Raw genomic sequence first — 16423 nt, 5'->3', positions numbered from 1 at the left:
GTGCCCATACCTGAACTACAACTCTGCTGGACTATAATATTGAAAAGACCTCATAAATCTAACAAGAACTAGTTTGATACATGTACACATGATCCTTCTTTCCCCAGATTCAGTAATATATGTTGCACCAAATTTCTGCTATGAATAAGCCATTTTGCTTATAAGCATATTAGCAACTCCATTGCATCCCATCAATTGAAGATGCAACTTCACTTTTACCTGGTAGTTTGACTATTATGCATAGTCATCATTAGAATCTTCAATTGGGCTGCACTATTATGCAGCACATGTATATTTCAATGTTCTGTGTCACTGGAGTGACAGGACACTTGTTAGTGGCTAGTTTCCAAAGTATCAGCAATACTGTTAAGAAGAGTGAATGGAAAAAAATGATCAGCCTATTCTTAAAGCTGCAGTACCCCACAATCACCTCAGGTATTTAAAAGAAAATGTTACATTCAAGCCACTTACCAATATTGATAATTCTGGGATCACAATCTGTTTTTGACATTTTGATTAAAGCTCCACAACAGTTATTGAACCACACAGCTTTGCATTTTACTAATGGTATTGACTTATACATTGTTATTTCCTTGGCTGTATGATTAGTGGCAATTGTAAACAATTTTACAACACCAAGTTATAGTCCAGCAATTTTATTTTAAATTCACAAGCTTTCGGAGGCTTCCTCCTTCCTCAGGTAAATGAGGAAGGAGGAAGCCTCCGAAAGCTTGTGAATTTAAAATAAAATTGCTGGACTATAACTTGGTGTTGTAAAATTGTTTACAATTGTCAACCCCAGTCCATCACCGGCATCTCCACATCATGATTAGTGGCAATGTGTATACATGCACAAGTGCCCTAGGCAGGAAAGACAATGCCATTAGTAAACAACAATATTGTGAATTACAATCTCAATTACATTATTCTTAAATTGGTAGAGTTTGCAACACAGTATGCAGTACACAGCATATTAGAATATGAAACTTTAAAATATAAAAGTTAGTTGCTGGACTCTAGTTTTGAACCCATAAGTATAAAAGTGACATCTTTCTTCAGCAGCGTACACTGCACTGCAATTAGATCTTCAACTCTCAATAAGGTGCAGCGATATCACGTAAATTTAAAGTGGATTTGACAGCTTATTCTGTCTTGAGTTAAAATTAGGTGGATATTGGCTGAGAAATAAACTTGTTAAAATTGCTAAGTTCAAATTTTGGTTACCATCTCTTAATGAACCCTTCGCCAAGGTGAGTTTGTTAGTTATATTGTTTGCTTTGGTAGGAAGAAAAATGTAGTTCGACATAAAATCAATTAACTTAACAGCTATGTATGACACCGTACCTTACTTTGGTTCAATCAAGAACAGAAGGGTGAATTCCCAATTTAAGCAATTTTGTTTTAGACACTTAATTGTTGGAATTGGCTGTTACTTCATGAAATCATTTAATGTTATTCTATATGTGGAAATATGCATTTTATAATGATTTGCATCACATATACGTACGAAATGCAGTTCATCAGTTCCACAAATGAGTTCGGTTAATGAGATGCCACAATAACATTTGGTTAACCAGTTGCCACAAATGAGTTTGGTTAATGGCAACTCATTAACCTAACTCATTTGTGGCAACTGACTAAGCAAACATTATTGTGGCATAACAGCTATTGTCACTGATGCAATCCATAAAAATAATTTTGGTAGTTTTTTCAAAAATTTAAGATTGATTTAAATTGCACTAATTGGTCATGTTTACTTACCACATTTTGTTTAGTGGTATCCTCCAATTTCTGCAACACTCGAATTCTGTGTCTACAACGCATTTGCTCGATCTGTCCTACGTGAAGATCTCCAAATTTCTGAATGCAATGAAAACAGATTTAAAAGAACTTAACATGCAATACAGTGTAGAATACCTTTCATGGTCACACAGATGGGGAGAGAGGGAGATTAAAAAGAAAGAGCAGCTTCAGAGGTCAGACATACACTCAGTTTGCTTTCTAAAGTGCACTCTGCCAGAATCAAACCCTCCTTGGCCCATGTTTGCCAGTAACCAATTGAACTACCCTATTCAACATGATCAAGAAAGCAAAACATCAAATTCAAAGACGTGGTGGTGCCGTTTAGTGCTCTGCTAAAGGTTAGATGCCAGCAATATTTATTGAAGTTTGTTCCTAATTCTCTAAGTTATATGGTTAAAGTACAGTACAAGATAAAAATTAATGTTAAGAATAAAAAAAAATCTCCCAAGAGCCATTGTAACAAGACACTGTCCCAAGGTGATAGAAAAAGAAGACACACCATCAACCAGAGTGTGTTGTTAGCACTGGTCATGAAATACTATGTAACCAAGAGCGTTCCACCAGGAGGTGGTTGCCTGATGGCCATGAACTTTCACACAAAATACTGGGAAGAGTGGAAGGAGAGAGAGAAACAGAATACACATCATAGTGGTAACATTTCACATATTTTGGAGGCACTCAACTGCTGCTGGGAACCCAGCATTCAAATCATCATTCTGCAGTCAACATTTGATCTCCACTTCCATTTTTGTATAGTAATGTATTACACAAATAAAGGATGTAAAGTGATAGCCAGTCTAAAAGAATACATTCAACAAGTGATCCAGTACATAACCAACATGTGACCTAATGATAGTATCATAAATTGAATTTGTGCTAACTGCCTGCAGTAGGTTCAATTTATAAACCAAAAGTGCCAGCACATGTTGGCACGTGCTTGTATTATACTTCCATCACAATGCATTTTGGTTGGAGTCTGGCTGTTACCATGAAACATTATGAGAATTAAATTATCCCTCCAGTAAAATTCAATACTTTCATGCTCTAAAAAGTGTATTACAGTAAACAAACTTTAAACAAATGTATGTGAAATCAACATGTGGGGTATTGGATGTTACAGTGGGTTAGACATGTGCCTTTCACCTCGAACTTGGATTCAAATTGGATGAAAATCAACAGCTGGTTGCAATGGCCCGTTGTGAAAGTTTGGGCAATCTGAATCCAGCTCCTAGTAGGCACTAATATGCAATCTCACTCAAAGGCCACAGGATAGCTGGTGTGAGAAATAGAAAAAAAAAATCACACCAATGCAACAGGGAATACTCTTTTGAGGTTGGACCTGCGGCATGTTGTTGCAGCAGAGTACAGGGATGTATTATCCCTGACCTGTGAGTAGTGCTTAATGCTGACACTGGGTGCCTGAAATGCGAAGAGCTCCATCCCCCAGCATTAACATCCTTCACCTTGTTAAGCACAAAAAAACTTAAAAAGAAACTAACTTATTATGCAGTTACTAATAATGTCTTCACAGGTGTGAATACGTAATGTGTGTTTAGTGTAGATTAACCGTTCTCTTAATCTACCCCAATGACACTCTGCATTAATTACTTTTATTAAATATGAAAGGGGCAGGAAAACTACTAGGGAGAAAATACTTGGCTAACTGGCCTCAAACAGTTCTGCCATTATTCCTTTAAACATCATTTCACTGGTTTATTAAATATTGCAGATCCCCTGAGAGTTTATTAAACAATTACAAAACAGAGACATTTTACCTCATATGAATCTCTTATTAGATCAGATATTTCCACTTGTTGAACAGGCTCCTTATCATCACTAAAGACATGCTGCTGAGCAATTTGGGGCAAAGGACTCTCTTTGTTTGCGATATGATCAAGAAACCTGCAAGAAGAAATTTGTTTTATTTTATTAATTCATTTGTGTTACATTGTATGTTTTTTTTTAATTTTCAAAATTAAAACAGAAACCTACGTTACAGTTTATGAAGAACAAATCCACTATACCTGCTAAGGATTATTAAGACTTGTCCATCATCTGTGCAGCTACACAGCTCTTGCGTGTTGGCGTCTAGTATAGCCAAGCCCACCTGGAAGATCACCTTTATTCCGTCATAGAAGAAACAGTCAACAACATTTAATGCACTCTCAAGGGGTATAATACTAAGGAACAGGGTCAGGAACCAGGAGAGGGAAATGGATGCTAAACAAGACAAGTCTGTCACATGTTCAGCCAGCTCTGGTAAATGCTCTTTTATAAGTTCTTCAAACACAGCTTGATCTACCTGGGCACCTGGAAAGCATGGGATAAGGCAAGGTAAATGACACAGTAGGAAAACATGACTGATAGTTCAGTTCTTCTAACTTTTCAATCTATTTACACTAGGAAACTTACTGTGACAAAAACAATGATGGGCTCTTGAAGTTATGTTCCCTACATTTTTATGATGCTTCTTGAAATTAACAGGATACTAACAGTCCAGTGTGTCATTCATTTCTATTGACAGAACATTGGGCCCCATCATGATGCATGTTAATAAGATTCCAGAACTATCCATCTACCTTTGTAGATGCCAGATAGCAGAGGGCAAGGGGATCAATGCTGCTCTGTGAGAGGCACAAAGTAAGGTTAGCTGGCTTATCTCCTCACAATGTGACACTTCATCCAGACAGTCAATAAGCAATTAAAACTATCCATCTGAGGCAAATTAATGACTGGCTCACTCAAAAGCATACATATTTCTGGCTCAGAGGCTTGTGTTTCTACTACATAAAGGCATTAGATTATTATAATCATCTGGTATTTTAATTGTGTACAGGAACTCTGGATTGCAAAGGGAGGTAGTTTACAAATATCAGATAAAGGTAGACTACGACCTTGCAAGCTTTAATAAAATTACATTCTTTCCAACACCAAACAATTCCTCAAACAAGGTACTATCCATCGAACTTGAACAAAGTTGAACAAAATGCAATCTTAATGGAAGAGTTTTATATTTAAATAAAACATACATACTAGTTGCTAGACTAGGGTGGCAGGTGTTCGGATACAAGAGGAATGAATTTCGACGGGTCAAATGGTATTATGTCATCCTTGACTATTCATATACACGGACACACATCAAAAACACCACGGGGAATGGACTGGCGTTTTTGATGGTGAAGTGGGATTAGAGGGCCGGAGATTAAAGGACTAGAGTCTGCAGACATAATTTAGTTCCCATTTTAAGGTCATAAATTCTGCCCCTAGTTTAATATGATGCTTTGATTTGACATTATTATTTATAGTTCAATAGCAAAACCTACAGCAATTTGGAATGTAGAAAAGCAGAGTTGGTTGGAGCACAGATGTTTCTCTACAATACAGGTTGAAGAGCTGGAAGGTGCAAATCAGAGGCATCACTGGCAGGAAGATGTAACTACAGTGTGACAAGTTTACATAGGCAGTTTCCATTATAAATGTAGACACAGGAATTTATAATGGAAAAAGTTGACAGGAAATGTCTGCAGATACATATGAATTAAAATTTTATTTTGCCAAATGTAGTACAATCTTGTTTATTTTCTTTATTGAGATAATATTTGCACTAAGATTTTTAAGTCACTGTGATCTCTTCGATTAAATCAATCTAAACATAACAAATACGAATTTAGAATTCTAGCAAGACAACCCACAATACTGGTCTCCAAGAGTAAATCAAAACAGCCATAGCAGAACTTTCTGCCTGGGACAAATTTAAGTGCTACTGCAAACTATTTCAAATAAAACAGTGCCCCAACATTCTCCCTGCGCCACAATTAAGTAGTGATTGTAGCCAAATGCAGCTTTGGATTGCAGGAGTAGAGAAGTTCAAAGCCAACAGACCAAACATTTGAATATTTTTTAAATTTAAAGCTGATCATTGTGAAACAAACATTTACCAATAACTCTGCGATTGAAGTAATCTGGGAGCATTCTCTCACAGACAGCAACTAGTAGCCAAAAGGCTTCTTCCTCCTTGGCATACAGTAATAATACAGAGGTCAGAATATTCATAGACTGTGGGCATAGAGAAAAGAAAAGATGTCATTTAGAGGTGGAGTAGCTATCTGATACTATAAGAACCAAGTGACATTTTAATGAGGTGTTATTATTGAAGATAATTGACATTTAGCAGAATTAAGCTTCACTGCCAAGCTATGGCAAACGTATCTGCCGAATGCTCAGCCTCTCTCCATATGGTAAAGCCTGTCATGCATCACTAAATTGTTCTGATATATGGCAGTTCTACACTCACTTCACACAGACACAAGCAAACAATAAAATGGGCTGGGTGATTTGATGGCTTATTAATTTACAAAGAAAAGCAAACAATTACTTTTTGTTTTAATGGTAAAACTAGTTTCATGCATTATAAACAAATTGTTTTGACTAAAAGGCAACCGTACCCATTTTATGTACCAAGACCATCTCATAAACCAAGTTTGAAATAATTTGTTGATAAAATCTAATGTAAAGGATTTTAAAATTGTAACATTGCAAGTTTAAAAAAAATTTAGAAATTGGTTGAAATCTATTTTTGTGCAGGATTGGCTCATTTCCATCACATTCCAGTCATCTTGTCAAGCTTGTAAATGGGTTCTGGTGTTCACAATTATTTGCTTTTATTAAATATGAACAGTTTCTACCTGGCAATAGCCTATTTTAGGGTTTCTGTATGCGTATGCTGTCAGTACTCTCCTTAATGCTGCAATGCCAGTGTCACTCTGAAATGCTGGGTGCTCAGGCAGAGAACGATGCAGATCACGTTCAATCTCCTCAGTTGCCATGCAACATTTGCCCATAGATTCATCCACCAGATTAGCATAGTAATCAGGGTGAGTAGCTAAATCAGTCACCGCATCTGTAGATAGAAGTTTGACACTGTTTATATACATAAAAAAATGTTTTACTTTACCAGTTTTCTTACATTTATCCATGTACAGTGTAATTATGTATAACTATATGAACTGACTGGAATGAAACTAGCATGTCATACAGCAGTACAAATTTATGGCAAATGCAGATTTTACATAGTCTAAGCTTCTTCATACATGCATTAACAGAAGTACTTCCCCATGCTCTCCGAAAATATTGGTAGATTACTTGATGGTAATATTAGGACAATGAAGCTTTTCTAAATAAATTCAGTATACTGTGCCTGCAAAGTGTTTAGATTTGTTTGGAATCAGGATAGTCATAGCAATTTCCAGTGTTAACCATCCCAAGATAGACGGGAATGAAATTAATGCATGTGGTCAAAGTGGGGGAATGACTTTTAGATTGCATCCAGGACTGTTTTCTGGATCAGTATGTTCCTAATCCAACAAGGAAAGAAGCATTACTTGATTTAGTTCTGGGAAATAGAGTGGGTTAAATAACTAATGAGAGAGTGGGAGAGACAGCAACCACAACACAGTTAAGTTCAATGTAAGAATAGGAAAGGATAATGAAGAATCAAAGATAAAAGTGCTGGATTGGTAAAAGCAAAGTTCAGTGAGATGAAGGGATCTGGGCAGAAAAGTTAGTTGTCAGATCAGCAGTGGGAAATCTTCAAATGTGGAATGAATGGAGTACAAAATAAATATATTCCTATAAGGTGAGAAGGGGGTGCATCAAAGGGTAGAATTCCATGGATAGAGAGAGATTAAAACTAAACAAACTTAAAATGGTGGCATATGATAAATTTAGGGCTAATACTAAAGAACGTCATGAGGAATATAAAGTGTGATGGGGAGGTGAAATGGAAGACTGGAAGGGCTAAATGTAATAAGAAAAAAGGATAGCGGATAATATAAAAATAAATAATAATGGCTTTTATAAGCATATAAAAATAAAATAGTTAGACAGTAAGACCCATCTATGGGTGAAAGGAGGGAGATATGGCAGAGATAGTAAATAAATGTTGTGCATTTGTTTTTACAGATGACAGTGGAAATGAGAATGCAAGTGTGCTAGGAGGAGGATAGGGAATAATTGTTAGAGATAACTGTAGAAAAGGAATTGATTCTAAAAAAAAATTGGAACTCAAAGTTAATAAGTCACTTAACAAGATAGCGTGGAGTTTAGGCTGTTGAAAGAAACCACAGGAGATAGCAGAGGCTCTGACCACAATTTTTCATTCCTTCTTAAATATGCAAATTATGCCAATAGGACTGGAGAGTAACCAACATAATACCTTTCTTCAAAAAGGGAGCGAAGGATAAACCATATACCAAAGGTCAGTTAGTCTAATATCAGCAAATTCTTAAAATCCATTATTCAACATAAAATTAGTAAGCATTTAGAAATACGTGGGTTTATCAAGGACAGTCAGTATGGATTTATTAAAAGCACATCATGTTTGACAAATTTAACAGAATTTTTTTTTAAAGAGGTAACTGATTGAATAGCAGTGTATATGGATTTTCAGGTGGTGTCTCACAAGAGGCTTGTTATAAAAATTCAAGAGGTACAAGAGGAAATGTAGCAGCACAGATAGAAAGTTGGTTGATGGACAAGAAACAAAGGTGCTGCTCAAATTGGAGAAGGGTTACAACTGGTATACCCTGAAAGCAGTGCTGGATCCACTCATGCTCTTGGTATGTTTTAGACTTTGGCATTGGAATCTCAGCCTCAATTTTCTGATGACACAAAAGTGGGGGGTTTGGCAAACAGTGAGGACTGTAAAAGATTTCAGGAAGACACAAACAGCTTAATGGAATGGGTAGATAGGTGGAAGGTGCAATTTGATGTGGATATAAGTGTGAGGTAATTTATTTTGGGTGGAAAAACAAAGAATGGGGGTTTACACTCAATGGAAAGATGCTGAAGGGTGTAGATGAACAAAGAAGCCTGAGGTTGAAATAAATAATTCCCTGCAAGTGCAAATGCCTGTAAATAAAGTCACAAAAAGGCCAACAACATTTTGGGTTTTATAAATAGGGGCATCAAGTACAAGAGTAAAGAAGCCATGGCTGCCAATTTTCACACAGCAAGGTCCCACAAACAGCAATGAGATGAATGTCCAGTTAACATTTTCTGGTGATGTTGGTTGACAGATGAATGTTGGCAGGACACAGAACTCCCTGCTCTTTTTTGAAAGTGTCTTGGGACTTTTTGCATCCACCTGAACAGACCTGCAACAATGCAGCACTCCCTCAGTACTGCACTCAAGTGCCAGCCTAGATTATGTGCTCAATTCCTACAGTGGGACTCTCAACCTTCTGACTCAGAAGCAAAAGTGCTACCACTGAGCCAAGCTGACAGTCTTAAGCACCTTACTGGACCCATCTGTAGCAGGACAAAACTGTCACAACACTTTGAATGCTCACCTGAAAAGAGAAGCCACAGCTCTCCTCGAAGACATTCTGGAATTCCCATTGCAACCAGCTTTCTTATCTTCTCAGTCCGAAACATACTGACTGTGCGTCCATATTCCACAAAATGATCGTACCATAATCGTTTTTTCACTTCTTCCATTCTCTAAAGTTACAAATCTACCATTACTCAGAAACTAATTGACTAGAAGTCCTTTTGTACAGAGATTGCAAACCTGTACTTATCAATTGGAAATAAAAATGATTAAAGCCACTATGTTGTCTTGTTGAGAATGCAGCCGTTTTGTGGTAATCTCTCACATTATTACCAGGACACATCAAAAATGTCAGAGTTACAATCTTTGGAATACAGGAAGTTTAAAAAGCAAAGTAACATTTTTCCCTTTCCTGACAGGAACCATTTCTCACCAAGGCCTATGCGAATGGTGCTCAATTACACTGATGTCTCAGTGATTTAATTTCTGCCTCCGAAGGGCCAGAATTAACCCCCTCAGACTGTCAACGCATCAACAATCACTCCCTCTCCAAATTTCCCTCTAGAATGTCCATTAACTCACCAACATGGCCCTTACCATCCAGGACTTTATTGTGGAAGATTGCATTAACACCATTCTTTGACAAAAACATTGGCTCACATGCGGCAACACCCCGCCCCTTACTATGCCGTGGCATCATCAAGTAACACCATTGTCTTTCCCCCCTCCTCCTCTGGCACCTTTTCCTCCTTCGAGTGGTGGCTCAAGGCGAGGTACTCTGGTCTCTCCGGTAAATTCCTTGTTCAGTTCTCTCCCCTCCCTCCAAAACCTACCTCTTTGACCAAATTTTTTGGTCACTCCTCCTGATAACTCCTTCTTTGGGTCGGTGTCCATTATTCATCTGATAAAGCCTCTGAAGTGCCTTGGAATGTTTGACTACATTAAAAGGCACTATATAAATACAAGTGGCTGTTGTTGTTGTAGTGGTATAGTCAAAGACTGTTCTGGGACTCTCCTCTGGAGAGCAAAGGCCCCATTCTGGCCTGTCCGAAAGTAATCTTCTGGATTTTGAAGATTCCAGCACAACAATCTGTTAATTTCGGCAATATTTCTCCTAAAGTTCCCTGACCATATTCCAACTCATACTATTCCTAACATAGTTTAGTACAGTAAATTGAACCATTGTAGTGTAAGGTAGTAATGCAATTCAGGAACTAAAAATCATAGAATTTTAAAGCACAGAAGCCATTTAGCACATCATGCCTTTGCTGGTCCTCAAAGAGCTATCCATTTAGTCCCATTCCCCTGCCCTTTAAAATTTTCCTTTTCCAATATTTAACACTTCCCTTTTAAAAAACTATCGCGGATTCTACTTCTACCACTGTTTTTGGTAGGGCATTCCAAGTCCCAATAACCCGCTGTATTAAAAAAATTCTCCTAACCTCTCCCTTCATTCTTTTAGTGATGATCCTAAATTTATGCCCTCGTTACTGACTCAACCAGGGGAACAGTTTCTCTTGATTTACCTTATCAAAAACCGTTATAATTTTGAAAACCTCTTGGCAAGTATCCTCTTAATCCTCTCCTCATAACTAAAGTATCTTATTCCTCATATCATCTTAGTGAATTTTTCATCCATCTTTACCATGGTCTTGACATCCTCCCTAATGTAGGGCGTCCAAAACTGGACAGAATGTTATAGCTGTGGCCTAACCAATGACTTCGACAGGTTTAGGATACTACTTAGCTCTTGTACCCAATTCCCCTACTTATAAAACCGAGGATTCCATATGCTCTTTTATATATAAAAGAGCATATATATATATATATATATATATATATATAAACAGCTTTTATCAACTTGTCCTCCCACTTCGAAAAATTTATGTGTCTGAACCCCCAAGTCTTTCTGCTTCTTTACACCTTTTAAAGTTTTACTATCTAGTTCATATGTTCTTTCGTTTTTCTTCCTCCCAAAACTCTCATCATACATTTCTTCACATAAAAATTCATTTGACATCTATCTGCCCAATCTATTAGCCTGCCTATGCCCTCCTGAAGTTACTTCCAGTCCTCTTCACAGTTAACCATGCGCCCTATTTTTGTGCAAATTGATATTTTGCTCCCTATATTCAATTCCAGATCATTTATATATACTGAGAATAGTGGTACTCCTAGCACTGACCACTGGGAAACACCCAGTTACATCCCTCCGGTCAAAAAAATATCCATTAACCACTCCTTTCTGTTTTTTGTCCTCTAACCAACTTCCTATCCATGCTGCCCCAATCCCATTAGTGGCGTGTGGCATAATTTTATCAACAAGCATCTTTATCAAATACCTTTTGAAAATCTATATAAACAATATCCAAACACTGATTTCCTCAAAGAATGCTATAAAACGTTCTGACACAATTTGCCTTTTACAAATCCATGTTGGCTGTCCTTAATTAACTCATGTCTTTCTAGGAGAGTATTAATTTGTCCCTTATTATGGCCTCTATAAGCTTACCCAATGCTAATGTTAGACTGACTGGTCTAAGTTACCTGATTTATCCCTATCTGAAATTAAGTGTTACATTGGCAACCCTCCCGTCCTATTTCATATCCAAGAATGTTTGAAAGATCGTTAGACCCTCTATACTTCCCTAGGAGGTATGCCCAGTGCCTTTTCCATTTTGAATTCAGCCAATTTTCCTTATTTATACTTGTGTTCTGTAATTATACAGGTATGATAGCATAGTGATTATGTTACTGGACTAGTAATACAGAGGCCTAGACTAATAATCCAGAGTCATGAGTTCAAATCCCACCACAGCAGCTGGAGAATATAAATTCAATTAATTAAATAAAATCTGGGAAATAAAACTAGTATCAGTAATAGTGGCCGTGAAACTACCGGATTGTCATAAAAACCCATCTGGTTCACTAATGTCCTTTAGGGAAGGAAAACTGCCGTCCTTACCTGGTCTGGCCGATATGTGGTTGATTCTTAAATCGCCCTCTGAAATGGCCTAGCAAGCCACTCACTTGTACAATTTCGCTACGAAAAGTCATAAGAATAAAACCGGACGGACCACCCAGCATCGGACCACTAGGCACCGGACACGAAGGGCAAACCCAGCCCAGTCGACCCTGCAAAGTCCTCCTCACTAACATCTGGGGACCTGTGCCAAAATTGGGAGAGCTGTCCCACAGACTAGTCAAGCAACAGCCTGACACAGTCATACTCACAGAATCATACCTTTCAGCCAACGTCCCAGACTCTTCCATCACCATCCCCATCACCATCCCTGGGTATGTCCTGTCCCACCGGCAGGACAGACCCACCAGAGGTGGCGGTAGAGTGATATACAGTCAGGAGGGAGTGGCCCTGGGAGTCCTCGACATGGACTCCGGACCCCATGAAATCTCATGGCATCAAGTCAAACATGGTCAACGAAACCTCCTGCTGATTATCACCTACTGCCATCCCTCAGCTGATGAATCAGTTCTCCTCCATGTCGAGCACCAATTGGAGGAAGCACTAAGGGTAGCAAGGGCACAGAATGTACCCTGGGTGGGGGACTTCAACGTCCATCACCAAGAGTGGCTCGGTAGCACCGCTACTGACAGAGCTGGCCGAGTCCTGAAGGACATAGCTGCCAGACTGGGCCTGCGGCAGGTGGTGAGCGAACCAACACGAGGGAAAAACCTACTTGACCTCGCCCTCACCAATCTACCTGTCGCAGAAGCATCTGTCCGTGACAGTATTGGTAGGAAGGATGACCCCACAGTCCTTGTGGAGAGGAAGTCCCGTCTTCACAAAGAGGACACCATCCAATCTGTTGTGTGGCACTAATACCGTACTAAATGGGATAGATTTAGAACAGATCTAGCAGCTCAAAACTGGGCACCCATGAGGCGCTGTGGGCCATCGGCAGCAGCAGATTTGTATTCTAGCACAATCTATAACCTCGTGGCCCGGCATATCCCTCACTCTACCATTACCAACAAGTTAGGGGATCAACCTTGGTTCAATCAGGAGTGTAGAAGAGCATGCCAGGAGTAGCACCAGGCGTACCTAAAAATCAGGTGCCAACCTGGTGAAGCTACCACACAGGACTACATGCATGCTAAACAGCGGAAGCAACATGCTCTAGACAGAGCTAAGCGATTCCACAATCAATGGATCAGATCAAAGCTCTGCACACCCGCCACATCCAGTCGTGAACGGTGGTGGACAATTAAACAACTAACAGAAGGCGGAGGCTCCGTGGATATCCCCATTCTCAATGATGGCAGAGTCCGGCGTGTGAGTGCAAAAGACAAGGCTGAAGTGTTTGCAACCATCTTCAGCCAGAAGTGTCGAGTGGATGATCCATCTCGGCCTCCTCCCGATATCCCCACCATCACAGAAGCCAATCTTCAGCCAATTCGATTCACTCCACGTGATATCAAGAAACGGCTGAGTGCACTGGATACAACAAAGGCTCTGGGCCCCGACAACATCCCAGCCGTAGTGCTGAAGACTTGTGCTCCAGAACTAGCCGCGCCTCTAGTCAAGCTGTTCAATTCAGCTACAACACTGGCATCTACCCAACAATGTGGAAAATTGCCCAGATATGACCTGTCCAGAAAAAGCACGACAATTCCAATCGCATCAGTCTACTCTCAATCAGCAGCAAAGTGACAGAAGGTGTCGTCGACAGTGCTATCAAACGGCACTTACTCACCAATAACCTGCTCACCGATACTCAGTTTGGGTTCCGCCAGGACCACGCTGCTCCAGACCTCATTACAGCCTTGGTCCAAACATGGACGAAAGAGCTGAATTCCAGAGGTGAGGTGAGAGTGACTGCCCTTGACATCAAGGCAGCATTTGACTGAGTGTGGCACCAAGGAGCCTTAGTAAAATTGAAGTCCATGGGAATCAGGGGGAAAACTCTCCAGTGGCTGGAGTCATACCGAGCACAAAGGAAGATGGTAGTGGTTGTTGGAGGCCAATCACCTCAGCCCCAGGGCATTGCTGCAGGAGTTCCTCAGGGCAGTGTCCTCGGCCCAAACATCTTCAGCTGCTTCATCAATGAACTTCCCTCCATCATAAGGTCAGAAATGGGGATGTTCGCTGATGATTGCACAGTGTTCAGTTCCGTTCATAGGAACACAGGAACAGGAGTAGGCCATTCAGCCCCTCGTGCCTGCTCCGCCATTTGATAAGATCATGGCTGATCTGTGATCTAACTCCATATCCCCGCCTTTGGCCCATATCCCTTAATACCTTTGATTGCCAAAAAGCTATCTATCTCAGATTTAAATTTAGCAATTGAACTAGTATCAATTGCCGTTTGCAGAAGAGAGTTCCAAACTTCGACCACCCTTTGTGCATCGAAATGTTTTCTAATCTCACTCCTGAAAGATCTGGCTCTAATTTTTAGACTGTGCCCCTGACTCCTAGAATCCCCAACCAGTGGAAATAGTTTCTCTCTATCCACCCTATCTGTTCCCCTTTATATCTTATAAACTTCGATCAGATCACCCCTTAACCTTCGAAACTCCAGAGAATACAACCCCAATTTGTGTAATCTCTCCTCGTAACTTAACCCTTGAAGTCCGGGTATCATTCTAGTAAACCTACGCTGCACTCCTTCCAAAGCCAATATGTCCTTCCGAAGGTGCGGTGTCCAGAACTGTCCACAGTACTCCAGGTGCGGTCTAACCAGGGTTTTGTATAGCTGCAGCATAACTTCTGCCCCCTTGTACTCTAGTCCTCTAGATATAAAGGCCAGCATTCCATTAGCCTGAACCCCTAGGTCCCTTTGGACATCCACTGTTTTTAACTTTTTACCATTTAGAAAGTACCCTGTTCTATCCTTTTTTGATCCAGTGGATGACCTCACATTTGTCTACATTGAATTCCATTTGCCACAGTTTTGCCCATTCACCTAATCTATCAATATCGCTTTGTAATTTTATGTTTTCATCTACACTGCTTACAATGCCAAAATCTTTGTGTCATCGGCAAACTTAGATATGAGACTTTCTATGCCTTCATCTAAGTTGTTAATAAATATTGTGAATAATTGAGGCCCCAAGACAGATCCCTGCGGGACCCCACTAGTCACATCCTGCCAATGTGAGTACCTACCCATTATCTCTACTCTGTCGCCTTTCGCTCAGCCAACTTCCTAACCAAGTCCGTACTTTTCCCTCGATTCCATGGGCTTCTATCTTAGCTAATAGTCTCTTATGTGGGACCTTATCAAATGCCTTCTGGAAGTCCATATAAATAACATCCATTGACATTCAATCAGGTTTGTCTGGCACGACCTACCTTTCACAAATCCATGCTGGCTCTCTGATTAACTGAAAATTCTCAAGGTGTTCAGTCACCCTATCCTTAATTATGGACTCCAGCTTTTTCCCCACAACAGATGTTAGACTAACTGGTCTATAATTCCCTGGGTTCTCTCTCTTTCTCCTTTCTTAAAAAGCAGAGTGACATGTGCAATTTTCCAATCTAGAGGGACAGTTCCTGAATCTAGAGAACTTTGAAAGATTATAGTTAGGGCATCTGCAATGTGCTCACCTACTTCCTTTAAAACCCTGGAATGGAAACCATTGGGTCCTGGGGATTTGTCACTCTTTAGTGCTATTATTTTCTTCATTACTGCTGCTTTACTTATGTTAATTTTATCGAGTCCCTGTTTCCGATTCAATATTAGTTTTCTTCGGATTTCCGGCATGCTATCCTCTTTTTCGACTGTAAATACTGACGCAAAGTAATCGTTCAACATGTCCGCCATTTCTCCATTGTCACAACCCCTCAGATAATGAAGCAGTCCGTGCCCGCATGCAGCAAGACCTGGACAACATCCAGGCTTGGGCTGGTACGTGGCAAGTAACATTCGCGCCAGACAAGTGCCAGGCAATGACCATCTCCAACAAGAGAGAGTCTAACCACCTCCCCATGGCATTCAACGGCATTAACATCGCCGAATCCCCCACCATCGACATCCTGGGGGTTACCATTGACCAGAAACTTAACTGGACCAGCCATATAAATACTGTGGCTACAAGAGCAGGTCAGAGGCTGGGTATTCTGCGGCAAGTGACCCATCTCCTGACTCCCCAAAGCCTTTACCATCTACAAGGCACAAGTCAGGAGTGTGATGGAATACTCTCCACTTGCCTGGATGAGTGCAGCTCCAACAACACTCAAGATGCTTGACACCATCCAGGACAAAGCAGCCTGCTTGATTTGCACCCCATCCACCACCCTAAACATTCACTCCCTTCACCACCGACACA

The 16423-nt window shown here is 40.0% G+C and overlaps 1 protein-coding gene across 6 annotated transcripts in view; it reads right to left on the bottom strand.

Annotated features, from left to right (window-relative positions):
- LOC137322960 (TBC1 domain family member 8) overlaps positions 1–16423 on the bottom strand; it is a 110090-nt gene that overhangs the window by 14023 nt on the left and 79644 nt on the right. For 4 of the 6 annotated variants that reach the window (XM_067986224.1, XM_067986225.1, XM_067986222.1 and 1 more), the window contains exons 9-14: positions 9153–9303; positions 6489–6703; positions 5742–5859; positions 3828–4113; positions 3579–3705; positions 1762–1860 (exon numbers count right to left, since the gene is read on the bottom strand). In XM_067986224.1, the coding sequence (XP_067842325.1) occupies positions 1762–1860; positions 3579–3705; positions 3828–4113; positions 5742–5859; positions 6489–6703; positions 9153–9303 (996 nt within the window). Of the gene's footprint in view, positions 1–219; positions 364–1761; positions 1861–3578; positions 3706–3827; positions 4114–5741; positions 5860–6488; positions 6704–9152; positions 9304–16423 lie in introns of those variants that run through there. The other 2 variants (XR_010963261.1, XM_067986226.1) reach the window with 2 other exon arrangements.

Source organism: Heptranchias perlo, chromosome 6 (genome assembly GCF_035084215.1).
Source record: "Heptranchias perlo isolate sHepPer1 chromosome 6, sHepPer1.hap1, whole genome shotgun sequence".
Classification (NCBI taxonomy): domain Eukaryota; kingdom Metazoa; phylum Chordata; class Chondrichthyes; order Hexanchiformes; family Hexanchidae; genus Heptranchias; species Heptranchias perlo.
This window is presented reverse-complemented; position numbering and strand designations above follow the sequence as displayed.